This window comes from Colletotrichum costaricense (assembly GCF_030867565.1).
Source record: "Colletotrichum costaricense strain IMI 309622 chromosome Unknown Scaffold_16.1, whole genome shotgun sequence".
In the NCBI taxonomy this organism is placed as follows: domain Eukaryota; kingdom Fungi; phylum Ascomycota; class Sordariomycetes; order Glomerellales; family Glomerellaceae; genus Colletotrichum; species Colletotrichum costaricense.
In genome coordinates this window covers 717,824-733,884 of record NW_026848245.1, presented here as the reverse complement: position 1 = coordinate 733,884, position 16,061 = coordinate 717,824, and the positions used below count along the sequence as shown (strand labels likewise).

Sequence of the window (16,061 nt, the reverse complement as noted above, 5' to 3'; positions counted from 1 at the left end):
GAAACAACAACAGAGTCATAGATACCTCCAAAAACTTTACCAAGTCCAAGTACCCTGTTATCGAAGAAAGTCAATTCTTTTTGAGTCACAAGTACGATACTCTAACAAGTCACAGTCGGGAAAAAACACGTTTTCTGAGGCATGGATTAGCAGCCTGGCAGCATAACAAAGTTGGTAACATCGGCTAGGAAGCCTGCAGACTGGAGATGATAAAGTACAGGCAACCTTAGCCTATGATAGGCCAGGTACATGCAACCATCTTCGTCTAATTTCCGAAGTCTCTCGGGAAATCCAGACTTTTCAGAAGAATCTTGGAAGACGAAAAAGACGTGACATTGCAAGCCGTTTCAATCTCTCCCTCCAATCCACGCACACGGGCTAATCTAACGTCTCACTTATGCCATCGCTTAGGTATTTACGAAATTGCGCCTTCAATCCCTACTAACGATGTCGAACCGTTTGCTTAATGATCTCGTCCAACCGATTGATGTTGTGGTGGCAGCATGTCTTAGCACTCTGTTAGTGGCTCATACGATATTACCAACAATTGGCTGCGTTTGTGAGGCCTAGCACTAGCAGAAAGGAACTTAAGTAAGCCACCGGCGAGCCTTTTCCAACGGCCTGGGCGGTCAATTGATGTAAGTAAGTGTCTTCAAGCCTCGATTGGCTCGCCACCTCGAAGCAGCATCCTCATCCGCCTCGTCCGTCAAGATCTCTGTTACGGGGAACGATGCCACCACCTCGCCCTAATACGAGATGCGAAATCACAATCAAATGTTTGTCGCGTGCGTCTTCTGCCAGCCTCGGTCCATTCATGGTGGATTCAGCCAGCCAGCTTATCACCTGCACATCAAATCACATCGCCAGGGTGTTGTCTACACCAACCCCTGTCACCAAGCTCCCAACTTGATATAGCGCGAGGCCAGCGCCTCTTCCTGGTCGGACCAGCGTCCAAGACTTGGGCAAAATGGCTCGTCCATCCCAACGGCCAAGTCAATCATCAGACAAACGATTCGTCCGCGCCCCAGGTCAAAAGCTTAAAAGAGCAACACCTGCGACTTTGCCGTACGCAGTAGTGCCAGGGCCCAAAGGATCAGCGCCATCCCCCCTCGGGCATCCCTGTCGATTCCCCCGCGTCTTGCCCCATATCGGAAGGCATCGCCGTCCCCAGACCCCCCGGGGTTGACTGCGGGGGAAAGTGGATGAGGAGAAGTCGGCCGAGTAAGATAGCGCAATGAAAGAATGACAACTACCTTGCCTTACTCAGTGAAAAATTTTGGTGCGCTGGAGTGTGTGTGTGTGTGTGTGCGCTGGTGTGGGTGACATCCCTCTCCACCTGCGTCGTATTAGTGATGATATTCCCATTTACGGCTCGACGGACATGACCTCATGCCGACCAGCCGCCAGTTGGGAGCACAGCAGCCCACATGTGAAAGCGAAAACCTGTGAGGGAAATTAGATAGCTCCCGAGGAAGCTAGCTGAGCTGCAACGTGCAGCTGAAGGAAGCCCAGGCTTGCTGGTCTAGAGCTCATGGCTTTGAGTTGTGGGTAGTGTTTATCGCGAGGTAGGTGACAAAAGAACAAACGTGATTGTCGGTTGTTGCCTTTTCTATGTCCCCGTTCCCACTCCCACCCTCTCCCCCATGCAGGGTTTTCCTACAGTCTCCCTCCACAAAGGAAGCTTGTTCCCCCATTCTCCCTTTCTCCTGCATGTATCCGGGCCACCCAGGAACGAATTGGACGCTCCATCTCCATGTTCAACAAGACTCCTTGAAGCACTCCTCGTTTCACCATCTCCCAATTCGACCAAACTTCACAATCGCTTAAACCAAACAGTACTCGGTCAAGAAGAGTACAGAAACATATCGTATCATATATCATGATGAAGAAGAACTTCACTCGTCTCGTCGCCGGCGCGGTGTTGCTGGCGGGCGGCGTGGCGGCGGCGGAAAACTGCGCGAGCGTCGCCGTCACAGCTATTCCTTCCTGCGCGCAAAGCTGTTTTCTCGACGGCGCGTCTTTTGTAGGATGCGATAGCCTCGATTTCTCATGTCAATGTGGACAAGAAGCGGCTCTATACGCCGCCATTGAGCCCTGTGTTGCGACGGGCTGTCCTGCCGCGTCGTTCCAGGCTGTTATCAACGGAGCTTCATCCGGTAAGTTCCTCCTTTCCCCATGAACATTCGATCATAAGTATCTATCATCATGACTTGTTGGTCATCATGCGGCAATCAATCTTTGTTGGACAGAAAGGCTGACAAGACCAAGTTTGTGGTTGTGTTGGCGCAGGTGCTGTTGGTGGTTCAACAGTATCCGGGTCCTTCGTCTCAGCCATCTCGGGCTCTTCGTTCGCTTCATCGCCTGCGACCGCAACAGCCACGGCGTCTGGAGGTGCTGGTGGTGGTTCAGCGTCTGCGTCGGCAACGCAAGGCGGTGGCGGCGGAGACACATGGAACCCCCTCCCGACGAGCCCTCCGTTCTCAACGTCGTCGCCCGTCAATGCTGCAGGTCGCCAGTCTGACTCAAGTCTCGCTATGCTCATCGCCTTTGTCGGAGTGGCGGTAGCTGCTGCGGTTGCACAATGAGTCGAACTTAGCTTGGAGGCAAGATCAATCTGGAAAGGATTGATGACTTCGCTGATAATGTTTTGGCCTGGCGGTGGATACCACGGCGGTCGGCTTTTTGCATCATTACTCCTTCTTCAGAACACCACTTTTACATCATGACTTATGGACGGATATACCCAGAGGCCGGCGACCTACATACTCAGCCCGACTCTTCTTCTACCGACGATCTCACGCGACACAGTCAATTCAAAGCCAGCTTTCTCACAGGAAAGTCAATGACCAGGGCGGGGCGCTCCCATCTTACAACTACACACGATCACTTAGGTCTGTGAGCCATACGTGGTCGTCTGTAGTTTGTATCTTGGATGGGGGCGCTGGTTTGGAGGACGACATTGTCGAAGATGGGGTTAGTTGTTTAATCCTAATTATAGAACATTTACGCATTGAGCTCGAGCTCGAGCAATCTAGTTGCTTGGCTGATGCCTATGCTTGAGCAGGTCAAATTTGATCACGGCGATGAACAATGATAAAATGACACTCCTTTGATAGTATCTCGCACTTACATCCGCGAAAGTCCGTCCTTGCTCACTCGTCGATCAATTTGAAATTCCTTGGCCTAAGCCGTCCCTGTGCCGATTTAGTTCGACATACAGACCTCATCAATCATGGGGTGGGGTGCAATTGTATTGGACGCATGAAGACCCCATAGCTGGATAAGAATTGTAACAAGGGCGTCCTCACTTTGTGAATCTTGGATCGATTAGTCCCTATATTGTACACTTACAAGTCAGATAACTCGTTGTGGAATGTCAATTGAAGGGCGACTTCATGTGGGCTGACAGTGGCGGGAATATTACATGGCAAGCTTTCCTCAAGCTAGGCAAAGGGCAGCCGTTGTTTTCTTGATGCTGGAGATAAGGATGGTAAAGACAGTTGTTTACATAAGTATGCTTATGAAGGGCCGCGACAGATCGGACTTGAGCAATTATATAGCTTGAGTTAGGATGACAAGCTCTCGTGTTTGCACGTTATAAAGACCAAGCATGCTAACCCTATGTGGGCAATTCAAACAAGCTTGACCACTCATGGGCCGGCGAAAGGGGTCGTATTGCTGCGAGGGCCTTCCAGCGGGCCGAGGCGACTAAGGTGACGACGGCTCTGTCAAAGATCCCCCGAAACTCCGTCTCTCTTAGTTCGGTCACTGGCAAAGCGTTCAGCTCTTGAGAGAATCTATCTACTCATCGACGTACCCATATATATATCTATGCCAATCTTCGAGTGCTGACAGCCTACGGAAAATTGAACCCAGTTGGATGGTCTCCAGTGGAATGATCCTCCGCAGTGTCTCGGCAATGTCTGAGTGATTTACTCGCTTTCTGCGTCACGGTTATAGGTCTAGAAACACGGGCTCTGAGTCTAAGCTTAGTGACATATCAGCGATCCGTTTTTGAGAAGCATGTCGGCAACGGAGACCGAACTCTAGCCAACAGAATGACAAACACCTCGCTCTTTGAAATGACCCCATCGAGTATTACCTTCAGGACGCAGAACTTTGAAAATGAAATGTTGACTAATCGCAAATTCGATGGTGATTTTGCCAGTAGCTTCTATATTTACCTCAGCTCTCCGAGACTTCCACTCAATTCAAGCCCGTAGGGCAGGTGGCTTGCTGTAAGACTGAGAGTTTGGCGTCCTCAAAGCGTTTTTCAAGCCTTTTTTTTCAGGGAAATTCATCAACTGGGGAGTCTGTCAAAGGCTGTTCAGGCGTGGGCCTATGGTCTCAAATCGGGAAGAAACTAACTCAGCTAAGTTGATATAAACATTTGTACTATTTTATACTTCTCACTACGAATGCGCTTTCCCCACGGGGTCAGATGCGAGATAACAAGCTCTATCCTCCATCTTACGCGATTGCCGGATGCACGGATGTCAAGTACAGATGCGGGGACGCGGGGTCGGGAAGAGCTTAGTATGTACTCGCACGGGGGAGCACTCTTACGGCCCGGAGCCGATCGGGGAGATTATAAGTCCAACGGAGGCCCCGCACATGCACCGACCGACATGGGGCTTTCGCATTCGCAAAGCTGCGTCCACATTGCGCCCGCCGGGGGTGTTGTTTTCCGGGCCCCGTATCGTCCTAGAGATCGTCGTCCGATCTCATGATCGCGTCTAAAGCGAGATCAACAGCCGAGGCAACTTGGAAAGCTAGGTCAATGCGTGGGGGCAATGGGGTTGTTCTTGAGACACTAGTATTCTCTCCGCACCCGCGGACGCCCGTAGGAGAGAGAGAGGTGAAGTCACACGTAGAGTTACAATGACAACTAGACGGTCTAAACCCACATAATTGACAACTCAGTTGTGTGAGGTGGGTTCATGCAGTGCTTTCCTTGGCCATGCCTATTCCCCTCACCATCGACTTCCTATTTGCATGTATGAATCATGGCCCTTTGACATAGTATGCACCACACACGGGGTCTTCCATAGAGGAACGGAGGCCGAACGAACACGCCGATACCCCGAGCTCCCTCTGTTCTCCCGTTCGTGCGACGGGCTGCTTGGTAAAACAAGTCGAGAAACACATTGGACGCAGGTTTCTAGGTTTCATCCCATCTCGCAAGCCTCGGCAACTCTGCGTTTCTGTGACACTGAATTAGGAAATCTAGGCGCAGGACCCTCGCCACGGTCGGGCATTGGTTGGTTTAGATGTTGCGAGGTGGGTATGCTTTTCATGTAGTAGATAGTCCTTCACATGAATCATACAAAAGGTGGCTAAATCCCATGTGCAACTTCCCATAGAAGCCTTCTTGCTCGTCACACCGTATACTTGCGTATGTTACTAACAAAACCATCACGATGGCGTCAACTCATCCCGCAGACCTCAAGGTAGACGAGATCTACGACTATATCATTATCGGCGCCGGTATCTCTGGCATCAACACGGCATACTACCTCCAATCCCACGGCCCCAAGAACGCAAGCTACGCCATTCTTGAGGGCCGTCCACGGATGGGCGGGACGTGGGACTTATTTCAGTACCCCGGCATCCGCTCCGATTCGGACATATACACCTTTGGCTTCTCATGGAATCCATGGAAAGGCGAGAACCCCCTCGCAGGCGGGCCCGAAATCTGCGCCTACCTCGAAGAATCAGCCTCCGAGCACGGCATCGACAGACACATAAAGTACAACCACCAAGTCGCCTCCGCGGACTGGAACTCGGCGACATGCAGATGGATTCTCAAGGCCTCGGTCACAGGGGGAGGAGCTAACGACGGGACAAACGAAAAGCAACAGACAAAGACCATCGCCGCGCGGTTCGTCGTCCTCGGCACAGGATACTACGACTACGAACAGCCCCTCGCCGCCGCGATCCCCGGCATCGACACCTTTCAAGGCCAGCTCGTCCACCCGCAATTCTGGCCCAAGGACCTAGACTACACCAACAAAAACGTCGTCATCATAGGCAGCGGCGCCACGGCCGTCACCCTCCTCCCCAACATCGCCACCGACGCCGCGCGCGTGACGATGCTCCAGCGCAGCCCGACCTACATCATCGGCATGCCCTCTCGCAAAGCCGGTCTGCAGCGCTTCATGCTCTCCATCCTGCCGAAGTCCGTCTCGAGCCGGCTCCTGCGGGTGCAGTATTTCCTGTTGTCGTATATCTTGTACTACTACTGCCAGTGGTTTCCCGGCTCCGCGCGCCGGTTCCTGTTGGGCGCGGCGAAGAAGCAGTTGCCGCCGAATATCCCGCTCGATCCGCACTTTAAGCCGCGGTATAACCCTTGGGAACAGCGCCTCTGCGTGTGTCCGAATTCGGATTTTTATCAGGCGCTGAGGTCTGGTAAGGCGGATGTGGTGACGGATACCATTCAAGAAGTGACAGGCTCCGGCATTGTGTTAAAATCCGGAAGAGTTCTCCATCCAGACATCATCGTCACAGCGACGGGTCTAAAGATCCGCTTCGCCGGCTCGATAGCCCTGTCCGTGGACGGCCGGCGCGTAGACCCCAACACGAAGTTCGCCTTCAAGGGTTGTATGCTTCAGGACATGCCCAACATGGCCTACGTGTTCGGGTATGCCAATGCGTCGTGGACGCTCGGCGCAGAGGCGACGAGCTCGTTCCTGGTGAGATTGTGGCGCGGGATGGAGAAGAAGAGGCTGAGGGCGGTGACGCCGCTGCTCGAAGATCCGAATATGAAGCCGAATGCGATGATGCCGCTCAAGTCTACGTATGTGCGGAACGCGGCAAAGGTGTTTCCCAAGGCTGGGTCGGGGCGGTGGGCCCCGAGGAAGAATTATTTGATGGATCTGTGGACGGCTATGACGAGTGATGTGTTTGCTGGGATGAAGGTGCAATGATTGTAGGCCCGTGTTGTTCAGTTGACTGAGATGGAGGATGCGGTCTCGTGCCTAGTTGAAAGAGCGTTTCGGGAGGTTTGGATGTTTGTGCCTCATCATATACGCGTTGGCCAAGGGACCGGAATCGACAGAGTGTCTATCAAAGAACTGCTGGTCTGTAAATGCTCTAATGCTTTCTTGAGTCTATCCATCTAGAAAGTAACCAACCCTTGCTTGATTTAGATAAACGCCCTCTATCAATGCTGTCTCTAGCCCACCTGTACTCTTTACTCCGGTTGCCCATCAGCCCAAACGACAATATTCTTCGGCGGATCCTCCAACCCATTGAAGAAAGCAACAACATCCTTGTTACTATACCGCATACTGAAGTGCGTCAAAATAAACGTAGTCTTGGGCCACTTGCGCACCACCTTGTCGAGATCCTTCCACTTGGTATGCTTCGTCTTCTCCGCCTGCGCATCATGCTCATCATACAGAAAACTGCACTCGGTAATCACCACCGGGATCCCCTGCGCCAACCACTCCGGCTCCGCAGCCAGCGTCGACGCCGTCGTATCACCAAGGAACGCAAACACGGGCGTCGTCACCGGCGCCGTCAGCTCCACGCCCGACTGCCGCAGGCTCTTGAGCTCCGGGCCGGGGAGCGAGGTATACTCGGCCTTGAGCTTGTGCGTCGTGGTCCGGAAGACGTAGCCCACGGCGGGGACGTTGTGGTCGCACTGGAACACGAGGGCGTCCATGCCCTTGAGCCGTCGCAGTGGCACCACATCGCCGTGTCTCACAGCCGTCGTGACGTGCGTGCCGAGGAAGGCCCTCTCCCCCTCGGTCCTGCCCTCCTCGTCGGTACCCTTGCCGTCGACCTTGAGACCCACGGCCTCGGCGTCGTTGCTAGTTGTGAGACCGCCGCGGTTGAGGAGGGTCTTTGCGAGGCAAAAGTCGTCAAAGGCCTTCTTCATCTCGACGGGGCAGAAGATGTCTGGTGGGTCTTCGCGCTTGGTGAAGGCCGGGGCGAGGAGACAGTGGTCTGAGTGGCCGTGGGTGATGAAGATGTGTTTTGGGCGTAGATTATTCACGACGAGGCCTGCGTCGAGGAGGAGGTTGAGTTGGGGGATGACGAAGGAGGTGTGCCATGCTGCTCTAGACTTGCCGGTCAGGACGTATTGGTGATAGGGTTTGGGGAAGCGCCATTCGAGGATCTCGGACCGGCTTGATTGCGGCAGAGGGGTTGCGAATGTGGCCATTGTGGTGTTAGCTGTGAGTGGTGTCTTGGCTGGGTGGGTAGGGGGAGTCAAAACGAGCGTCGTCGGCGTTGGAACCGGGGCCGGGGAAATCTGGGCCCGGGGTAGATCCGGGGTAGTTGTAGCTGCTGAGTTTCTTGATAGTACGGATAGAATGCTCTTATTGCTGCGAAGACTGGAATATCCTGTGTGTAGTTTATGTTGCAAACTCTTGAAAATGCAACACAGGCGAAGGGTTTGTCCCGGAAAGAGCCTTTGCAAGTGCTTTTGCGCTACAATATGGTACCTGGGAGGTTCCCTTGATGCCGATGACTCTTGGACTTGATTGAGGATGACTCTATGCTGTGGCTCAATTAGTTGGTTGCCACAATCTCGAGGCTGACCGATAATAGACAACGAAACGTACCTTGTCCCAAATTGGCAGATGATGAATGTATTACGGGTCCAACTTTGCCCATAGCTAATGATGTCCCATTCGACTTTCACCAGACGGAAGTCACAGTTGAGGCATTCGGGAGCAATGGCAGAAATTTTGCTGACGTCATCACCAGCAACCCCTTAACTCCGATCGGACATTGTGCTACCTGCCTTCATCGTTGTTCTGCATTCCGCCTTGCTGTAACTGGTCACGTCCATCACCAAGGTACGGTGATCATACCGAGTACTCAATTTCTCAACTGGCATTGATACAGAGTTCAAGACCGCGCTGCAAGGTGCAATATGTTTGGGGGTTGCTGCGCCCATCGCGTGGCTGCTGTTGAGGCACTCCCACATTGGCGCGATAACACGCCCGCTGCATGATTTGTAGGGCAGGTTACTCCATCAAGGACAACTTCAAAAGAGCTAGATATCCTGCCGTAGGGATCGGGGTTTCGTCCAAGACTCTGACGTCCAGCTGGCCTTTCGCACTTTCGCACCTTCGCACTTTTGGGCAAGAAACGGCTTAGTCCTATCAGTGAAATGGGTGAGTTTCCAGATGCCTGGTTGAGGTGCCTTTAGGTAAAGCATTCGACCATGAGAACTCACAGCCTCCTTCTGAATGGTCAGAGTCCTTGACTAAACCCAATTAGGCGATTTTACCCGGCGTTTGCTGAGTGGCCAGAACAGTCACCGCTCGCCCGAACCTGGCAGCGCCTGCGGTTCCGAGCAGGGCCCCACCAAAACAGCCGTGCAAACCGACACCTCCGGTCCCGGAGAGTGGGCCCTAAGGGGTCCACCTCTGATAAGGACACCCGGAGGTTGAGGTCACCAGAGCTTATCGTCTAGGGTTTCCCCATCCAGCCCCTCGTCCCGCCCTTCCCCCCCCACTTTCTTCCATGTGTCTCTCTCCCCTCCACGTCTCTTCATCTGCATTACTTTCCAAGACCAACGATTCCTTCATGCTCCCCAGCGCTTGAGCTAACCTGGAGTTTCATGGAGTTCTCTCGCGTCCCGGGAGACGAATCGTCGGAAATGCGCAGCTAATGCACAGTCTGTGTGCGACTGTCCTTATCGGGTCGACCAGACGAAACGTTGACCACGCCTTACAACTCCATTCATCCTATCCTGTACCTCAATTCCGGAATACTAAGAAGCTAAAGCTAAAGCTCTTATCAAACTAATTCAGACGTCTCCACTTTGTCCAATGGCTTGACTTATCAAACGCAACGGCTTACAGCGCCCTTTGCCAGTTGATTGCCAATTGGCGTGACGCGCCACATCGCTTGTGCAAGGTACGGTGCACCTCGTTTGTCGTCTGAACGGCCCCCGAGCAATACCCCAGGTCACTTTACTGCGTAGGCTTGCATTGCCTGATCCGGCTGGTCTTGGAGGGACGAGTCGCGCATCGGATGAGAACAAGAGAGCGCGCCTATCTTGCGCGCTCCTGGTCGGAAGAAGAGGGGTGAGGGGCCTCACTCTGGGGATCCCCTTGATCGATTTGGAGATATAAGCTGTAGCTTTATCTAGAGCTCGACTTCCCTCAATCTCCAATTGCAATTCTCTCGATACCCTCCACACTCGCCATTGACCTCTCGCAACACCTCTCTCGGTGACAAGGAAACCTGTATAACCATATACACAGAGGATCTACACAACCACAGAGACATACACAATGGCACCGCCGCACCCTCTAGATCCCCTCTCTTCCGCAGAGATTGAAAAGGCCATCGCTGCCGTCACAAAGGCCCATGGCGATGTCTTCTTCAACGTCGTCTCCCTCCACGAACCCCGCAAGGCCGAATTGACAAGATGGCTCGCCTCGCCCACGACAACACCCCTCCCCGCCCGCATCGCCGACGTTGTCGTCATCGCAAAGGGCGGTAAGGTCTACGATGGCCTCGTTGACCTCGCCTCGGGTGCTATCACCAAGTGGGAGCTCATGCAAGGCGTGCAGCCCATCGTCAGTCCACCTTTACCACGATTCTTGCACCTGCGAGTCCAAGACTAACACCACAACCACAGATCACAATGGAAGAACTCCAAATCGTCGAACACATCTGCCGCACCGACCCCAAAGTCATTGAGCAGTGCGAAATCTCCGGCATCCCCAAATCCGACATGCACAAGGTCTACTGCGACCCCTGGACAATCGGCTACGACGAGCGCCACGGCAACACCATCCGCCTCCAGCAGGCCCTCATGTACTACCGCCCGGACCCGGACACCTGCCAGTACCAGTACCCCCTCGACTTCTGCCCCATCTACGACGCCGACAAGCAGGCCATCATCGCCATCGACATCCCCACCGTCCGCCGGCCCCTCAGCAAGGCCGCCCCCGTCGACTACACACCCGCCGCCGTGAAGAAGCAGTCCGGCGGCTACCGCACCGACCTCAAGCCCATCAACATCACCCAGCCCCAGGGCGTCTCCTTCCAGATGCAGGGCCGCCAGATCGCCTGGCAGAACTGGAACTTCCACATCGGCTTCAACTACCGCGAGGGCATCGTCCTCAGCAACATCACCTACAACGACAAGGGCAACGTCCGCCCCATCTTTTACCGCCTGTCCCTCGCGGAAATGGTCGTCCCCTACGGAAACCCGGAGCACCCTCACCAGCGCAAGCACGCTTTCGACCTGGGCGAGTACGGCGCCGGGTACATGACAAACAGCCTCTCGCTCGGCTGCGACTGCAAGGGCGAGATCCACTACCTCGACGCCGAGTTCCCCACCCGCAACGGCGGCGTGCGCACCATCAAGAACGCCATCTGCATCCACGAGGAGGACAGTGGCATTCTCTTCAAGCACACTGACTTCCGCGACGACTCTGTCATTGTCACCCGCGGCCGCAAGCTCATCATCCAGCAAATCTTTACCGCCGCAAACTACGAATACGCAATCCAATGGATCTTCCACGTAGGTTCCCTTTACTGAAGAATACCAGAGCTGAGAGACTAACACCTCACCAGCAAGACGGCACAATCCAGCCCGAAATCAAACTCACCGGCATCCTAAACACCTACTCCCTCAACCCAGGCGAAGACACAAAAGGCTGGGGCACCCAGGTCTACCCGGGCGTCAACGCCCACAACCACCAGCACCTCTTCTGCCTGCGCGTCGACGCCAACATTGACGGCCCCCGCAACACAGTCTTCGTCGCCGACGCCGTCGCCTCCGACGCGCCCGTCGGGTCCCCCGAGAACTATTACGGAAACGCCTTTTACGCCAAGAAGACCAAGCTCGACACCACGGGCAAGTCAAAGACCGACTACGACGGGTCGACGAGCCGCACGTGGGAGATTGCGAATACGGATAAGCTGCATCCGTACAGCGGGAAGCCGGCGAGTTATAAGCTCGTCAGTAGGGAGGTTCCTGGGCTGTTGCCCAAGGAGGGGTCGTTAGTGTGGAAGCGCGCTGGTTTTGCGCGACATGCTGTGCACGTCACAAAGTGTAAGTTCCCCTTCCTCATCTCTCCCCCTTTTCCCGTCATCACCCTGAATGAACGGGAAAAAAAAACTGACCAACCCCAACAGACCGCGACGACGAACTCTGGCCCGCGGGCCGCCACGTCCCCCAAACCTCGGGCGAGCCCTCCTCCGGCATCCCCGAATGGATCGGCGACGGCACAGAGTCCATCGAGCAAGAGGACATTGTCCTCTGGCACACCTTCGGCGTCACCCACATCCCCGCGCCCGAGGACTTCCCCATCATGCCCGTGGAACCCATCACCCTCCTCCTGCGGCCGCGCAACTTCTTCGCGAACAACCCCGTCATGGACGTCCCGCCTAGCTACTGCAGCACGCCGAGCCAGGTCGCTGCCGGCAAGGGCGCGCTGGAGGCGGCGGACGGGGTGAGCAAGCTTGCTTTTACGGGCGGTGCGGCTGCTGGGGAGTCGTGCTGTGCGCCGGGGAAGAGCAAGTTGTGAGGTGGTGGCGGTTTCTGTACTGAGGAATTTTGGATGAAGCGTTTTAGATAGACATTTAGGCTTGCACATAGTATTGGATAGCAATTTTATTTAACAACACATGGCTGCTTTTCTTGCGTACTGTATGATAGAGTTCTATCCTCTCCAGACCCGTGGCGCTTTCCCAGGGCCTTATTCCAATCGAAAACAAAATTTCCGCCCATCGCCCATACACGCAAAGAACCGTCGAGTACGATAGCGAAGTGAGACTGTACGATAATGAGAGTCGATATTAGCCGCTCAAGACACGCGTCAAGTAGACACCAAAGGCAGAAGATCGTGATTAGTCTCTTGCACTCCGTTAGCATGAACACTCTGACACTCGGGCGCGGCACGTACAACGCAGATGAGGAAACTTGTGATGATGCCATCTATGTCGGACAAAGTAGACAGCAGGAGAGGTCTGGAGTCCGCCTTGTGAATGATATCCGGTCTGAGGTCCTAGATAAGCTCTGGCTTGATCGCCGCATCAGAAATAATTGCCGCTGGTCTCTTGGACTTTGGAGGTAGTGTTCTTGGGAGTAGCAGCATCCTCTGGGTCATGATCCTCGGAAGCGGCTTCCGTAGCTTCTTTGGCGAATCGCAGACGAGCCGAGAGACGGCCGAGCAGCAAGCTCGTCTCGGGATCATAAGCAGGCGCTCCATCGAGAGAGACGTCATCCTTGGGCGCGGTTCGGGGAGGTCCGTGAGCGGCGTCCATGGCAGCGATGTATCGCTTGAGGAAGAGCTGCAGTTCATCCTCATGGGCGAGGAGATCCATCATGACTTCTGTGTCGACCCTGTTATTTCCAAGTACATTAGCCTCAATATGTTTTGAAGTTTAGATAGTATGGAGAAAGAAAGAAGGGGTGACACGAACACTTTCTCCTTTAACGCGCGGTCGACGATGGCCTTGCAGCGACGCGCTTTCTCCAGGGACATCTCCAATATGGTGATCAGTGGCTGCGCATCATCCGACATGCCAGGGTGGAGGATCGACATCGCGAGCATGACTAGGTCGGCATGCCGAAGCGCTTCTTCCGCGTGTTCAACGTAGCCTTCCGGGCCATCAAGAAGCAAAGAATGTAGGACGGATTGTTTTCTAGAATCCAGTCTGGGTTCCAGGAGCAGCGCCGCAGCAGCCTTCTCCACGTGGGAGCGTGGAGCTTCAGAGCGGAACAGCGTCATGACGGAGTTAAACCGCGATTCGAGTTCTTCTGCGAGGTATCAACATGTGGAAGGTACGGGGCGAGGCAATTGGGCTGGCTTACCTCTGCCGAAATTGGGAGGCTCTGTTCCGTTGGGAGTAGCCATGGCTGCAGGGTGTACGTCGTGGTGATAGCGTTCGGGGCGAGAGAGAGAGAGAGAGAGAGAGAGAGAGAGAGAGAGAGGAGTGTACCAAGCTCCAGTTGATGACGTTGAAAAGGTGAGGAGGGCGAGAAAAAGAGGAAGAGAAAGAGAATCAGAAGGAACCCCCCCGCCCCCCCAAATGAGGCAGCATCATCTCAATGGAAGGACCTAGCACAGGCAACCGTACCTGCCGACTTTTGAATTCAGGGTCGCGTTGGAAATCTTTGTTTTGAATATCGGTGGATGAGACAAACAAAGACATGATGAATTCGCTTTCTGGAAATACGAATGGCGTGTCTCTGAGGAGCGTGCCTCATAGCCAACTGGCCGTGTGAAGCTGCCAACTCACCATTGATTTAATTGAGAACCAAAACGGTCAACTTCGTATTAGAGCGTGCACATCAGATCATGTGATGGTATATAATCAATTCGACAATAAGTTTGTCGCATCGTATGGCTAAATCCCCCAAGCAAATATTCCTCGCTTCCTGGAGCCATCTAGGGCTTCCACCTGAAAGCAGGGTGCTTCCAATCCAAATCACTCTCTTCTTGTCTCGATAAGCCCTGCAACTCGGCCTCGACGTTTCGGGCCTCACGTCTACGGTTGTCTCGCTTCATCCAGAACAACGTGAGAGTCGAGGTAATCAGAATCATGCTGCAGGTCGCCAGGTTCAATCCGTTGCCGATTGGGTAGTTGGGTGCGTCCCATGGCAAGAAAGCCCACTAAAGCCACGAGTTAGTATACAATCAAAGGCTATAATGGGGAAGGGGGGTAGGCTTACAGTTGAAATGAGGCCTCCCACGTTGCCAAACATAACGTTTGTTCCAATCGCTGCGCTACGTGCCGTGTCGGACACGACATTCGCGGCGACCTGGGCGTTTGTGAGGGCGCCGAGGGCGAATACAGCTGACGTGATGAGGAAAGTGGCACCGTAGCGCACTGAGAGGTCCTTTGAAGCCAGGAACATGATATAACCAATCATTGCTAGCGGTGCAGACATCATGAAGAAGATCTGTCGGCGATCGAGGCGCCAGCTGAGCAGTGGCAGCAGGACGGTGAAGAAGGCTCCAACAACGTAGGGAGGGACGGTGAAGAGTTGTTGGCGCTGAACAGTCGCCGTGGGGTAGATACCCCTGACGATCGTTGGCAGGAAGAAAGCAAGACCTTGAACAGTGACGTTGTTCAAAAGGAAGACGAACGAGGTCGCCAAAGTAACAGGTGCGAAAATTCCCCGACGGAGTTTTTTGGTGTCCATCTTGTCGAGAACTTGAGTCTGGCCAACACGCTCAGAGCGAACACGGGTCTCGGCGAGATCCTTTTCAGCCTCAGTAAGCCAGCGAGCAGAGGCGGGGCGGTCGGTAAGGGTAATGAAGCCGATGAGCGCCAGCCCGATTGTGATGATTCCTTCGATGGCAAAAATCATGCGCCATGTATGGATGCTTCCGAATCCATCGAGGCGAAGAATGGCAGAGGCCAAGAGACCACCGAAAGCTCCAGCCAAAGGCGCCATGACAATGTACAAGCTGAGGCGGAAGGCGAGTTCGGATCGTCGGTACCAGCGGGACAGATAATAGGCAATACCTGGCAACATTCCAGCCTCAAAGATGCCGAGAAGGAATCGGACTGCCATGAGCTGTGGGACGGTGTGGACGAAAGCAGTGCCGACTGAGCAGATGCCAAAGAGCAAGGTGGTAAGGGGGAGGAACCATCCGGGCCCCATGACCTTGCAGAGGATGTTGGCGGGAATTTCGAATAGAATGTAACTGATGTAGAAGACACTGAGTGTTCCATTGTAGTCGTAGCCTGCCATGCCGAGGTCCTTCTCGAGACCTGCAATGCGAGCGTTGCCTGGGGGGGTAGTTGTAAGTCGTTGTCAACATTGTAACGAGCCGAAAGAAACAAACCAATGTTGGCTCTGTCAATGAAGCAGAAGAGGTAAAGCAGAGCGACCGTTGGCACAATCATGAGATCGATCTTTAGCCTAAGCTTTCTCTCTACGGTCGGGTCGTACGCAAGAGACTGCTCGGTGTGCCTGACGATAAGGGGTCAACCAGGTTTCTGGATAGTAGTGCGCTGCTGTACGTGTCTTACTTTTCCGGGTCAAGCTTCGCGTCGTACGAGGACCTTTGCGCCATCTTGGCGTTGATGTCGTCGATGTTCTCGACGGTGGGCTTATCGTTACTCAT

The 16,061-nt window shown here is 54.1% G+C and overlaps 8 protein-coding genes across 8 annotated transcripts; 5 read left to right on the top strand and 3 right to left on the bottom strand.

The window, feature by feature from the left end:
* Positions 1-967: 967 nt before the first annotated feature.
* CCOS01_13041 (uncharacterized protein) lies at positions 968-1,186 on the top strand (the record flags this gene model as incomplete). The annotated part of the gene is made up of 1 exon (XM_060461188.1): positions 968-1,186. The coding sequence occupies one exon, from the start codon at positions 968-970 to the stop codon at positions 1,184-1,186; it is 219 nt and encodes a 72-aa protein (XP_060308390.1).
* Positions 1,187-1,879: 693 nt separating this feature from the next.
* On the top strand, positions 1,880-2,585 carry CCOS01_13040 (CFEM domain-containing protein; the record flags this gene model as incomplete). Its single annotated transcript, XM_060461187.1, has 2 exons — positions 1,880-2,156; positions 2,269-2,585. The coding sequence occupies 2 exons, from the start codon at positions 1,880-1,882 to the stop codon at positions 2,583-2,585; spliced, it is 594 nt and encodes a 197-aa protein (XP_060308389.1).
* Positions 2,586-2,722: 137 nt separating this feature from the next.
* Positions 2,723-2,899, top strand: CCOS01_13039 (uncharacterized protein; the record flags this gene model as incomplete). Its single annotated transcript, XM_060461186.1, has 1 exon — positions 2,723-2,899. The coding sequence occupies one exon, from the start codon at positions 2,723-2,725 to the stop codon at positions 2,897-2,899; it is 177 nt and encodes a 58-aa protein (XP_060308388.1).
* A 2,521-nt stretch (positions 2,900-5,420) lies between these two features.
* On the top strand, positions 5,421-6,926 carry CCOS01_13038 (uncharacterized protein; the record flags this gene model as incomplete). Its single annotated transcript, XM_060461185.1, has 1 exon — positions 5,421-6,926. The coding sequence occupies one exon, from the start codon at positions 5,421-5,423 to the stop codon at positions 6,924-6,926; it is 1,506 nt and encodes a 501-aa protein (XP_060308387.1).
* A 266-nt stretch (positions 6,927-7,192) lies between these two features.
* CCOS01_13037 (uncharacterized protein) lies at positions 7,193-8,167 on the bottom strand (the record flags this gene model as incomplete). The annotated part of the gene is made up of 1 exon (XM_060461184.1): positions 7,193-8,167. The coding sequence occupies one exon, from the start codon at positions 8,165-8,167 to the stop codon at positions 7,193-7,195; it is 975 nt and encodes a 324-aa protein (XP_060308386.1).
* A 2,089-nt stretch (positions 8,168-10,256) lies between these two features.
* Positions 10,257-12,506, top strand: CCOS01_13036 (copper amine oxidase; the record flags this gene model as incomplete). The annotated part of the gene is made up of 4 exons (XM_060461183.1): positions 10,257-10,544; positions 10,607-11,497; positions 11,551-12,031; positions 12,115-12,506. The coding sequence occupies 4 exons, from the start codon at positions 10,257-10,259 to the stop codon at positions 12,504-12,506; spliced, it is 2,052 nt and encodes a 683-aa protein (XP_060308385.1).
* Positions 12,507-13,014: 508 nt separating this feature from the next.
* Positions 13,015-13,838, bottom strand: CCOS01_13035 (uncharacterized protein; the record flags this gene model as incomplete). Its single annotated transcript, XM_060461182.1, has 3 exons — positions 13,015-13,324; positions 13,405-13,741; positions 13,796-13,838. The coding sequence occupies 3 exons, from the start codon at positions 13,836-13,838 to the stop codon at positions 13,015-13,017; spliced, it is 690 nt and encodes a 229-aa protein (XP_060308384.1).
* Positions 13,839-14,372: 534 nt separating this feature from the next.
* CCOS01_13034 (major facilitator superfamily transporter) lies at positions 14,373-16,061 on the bottom strand (the record flags this gene model as incomplete). The annotated part of the gene is made up of 4 exons (XM_060461181.1): positions 14,373-14,597; positions 14,657-15,723; positions 15,780-15,907; positions 15,967-16,061. 4 exons carry the CDS (start codon positions 16,059-16,061, stop codon positions 14,373-14,375), a joined length of 1,515 nt encoding a protein of 504 aa, XP_060308383.1.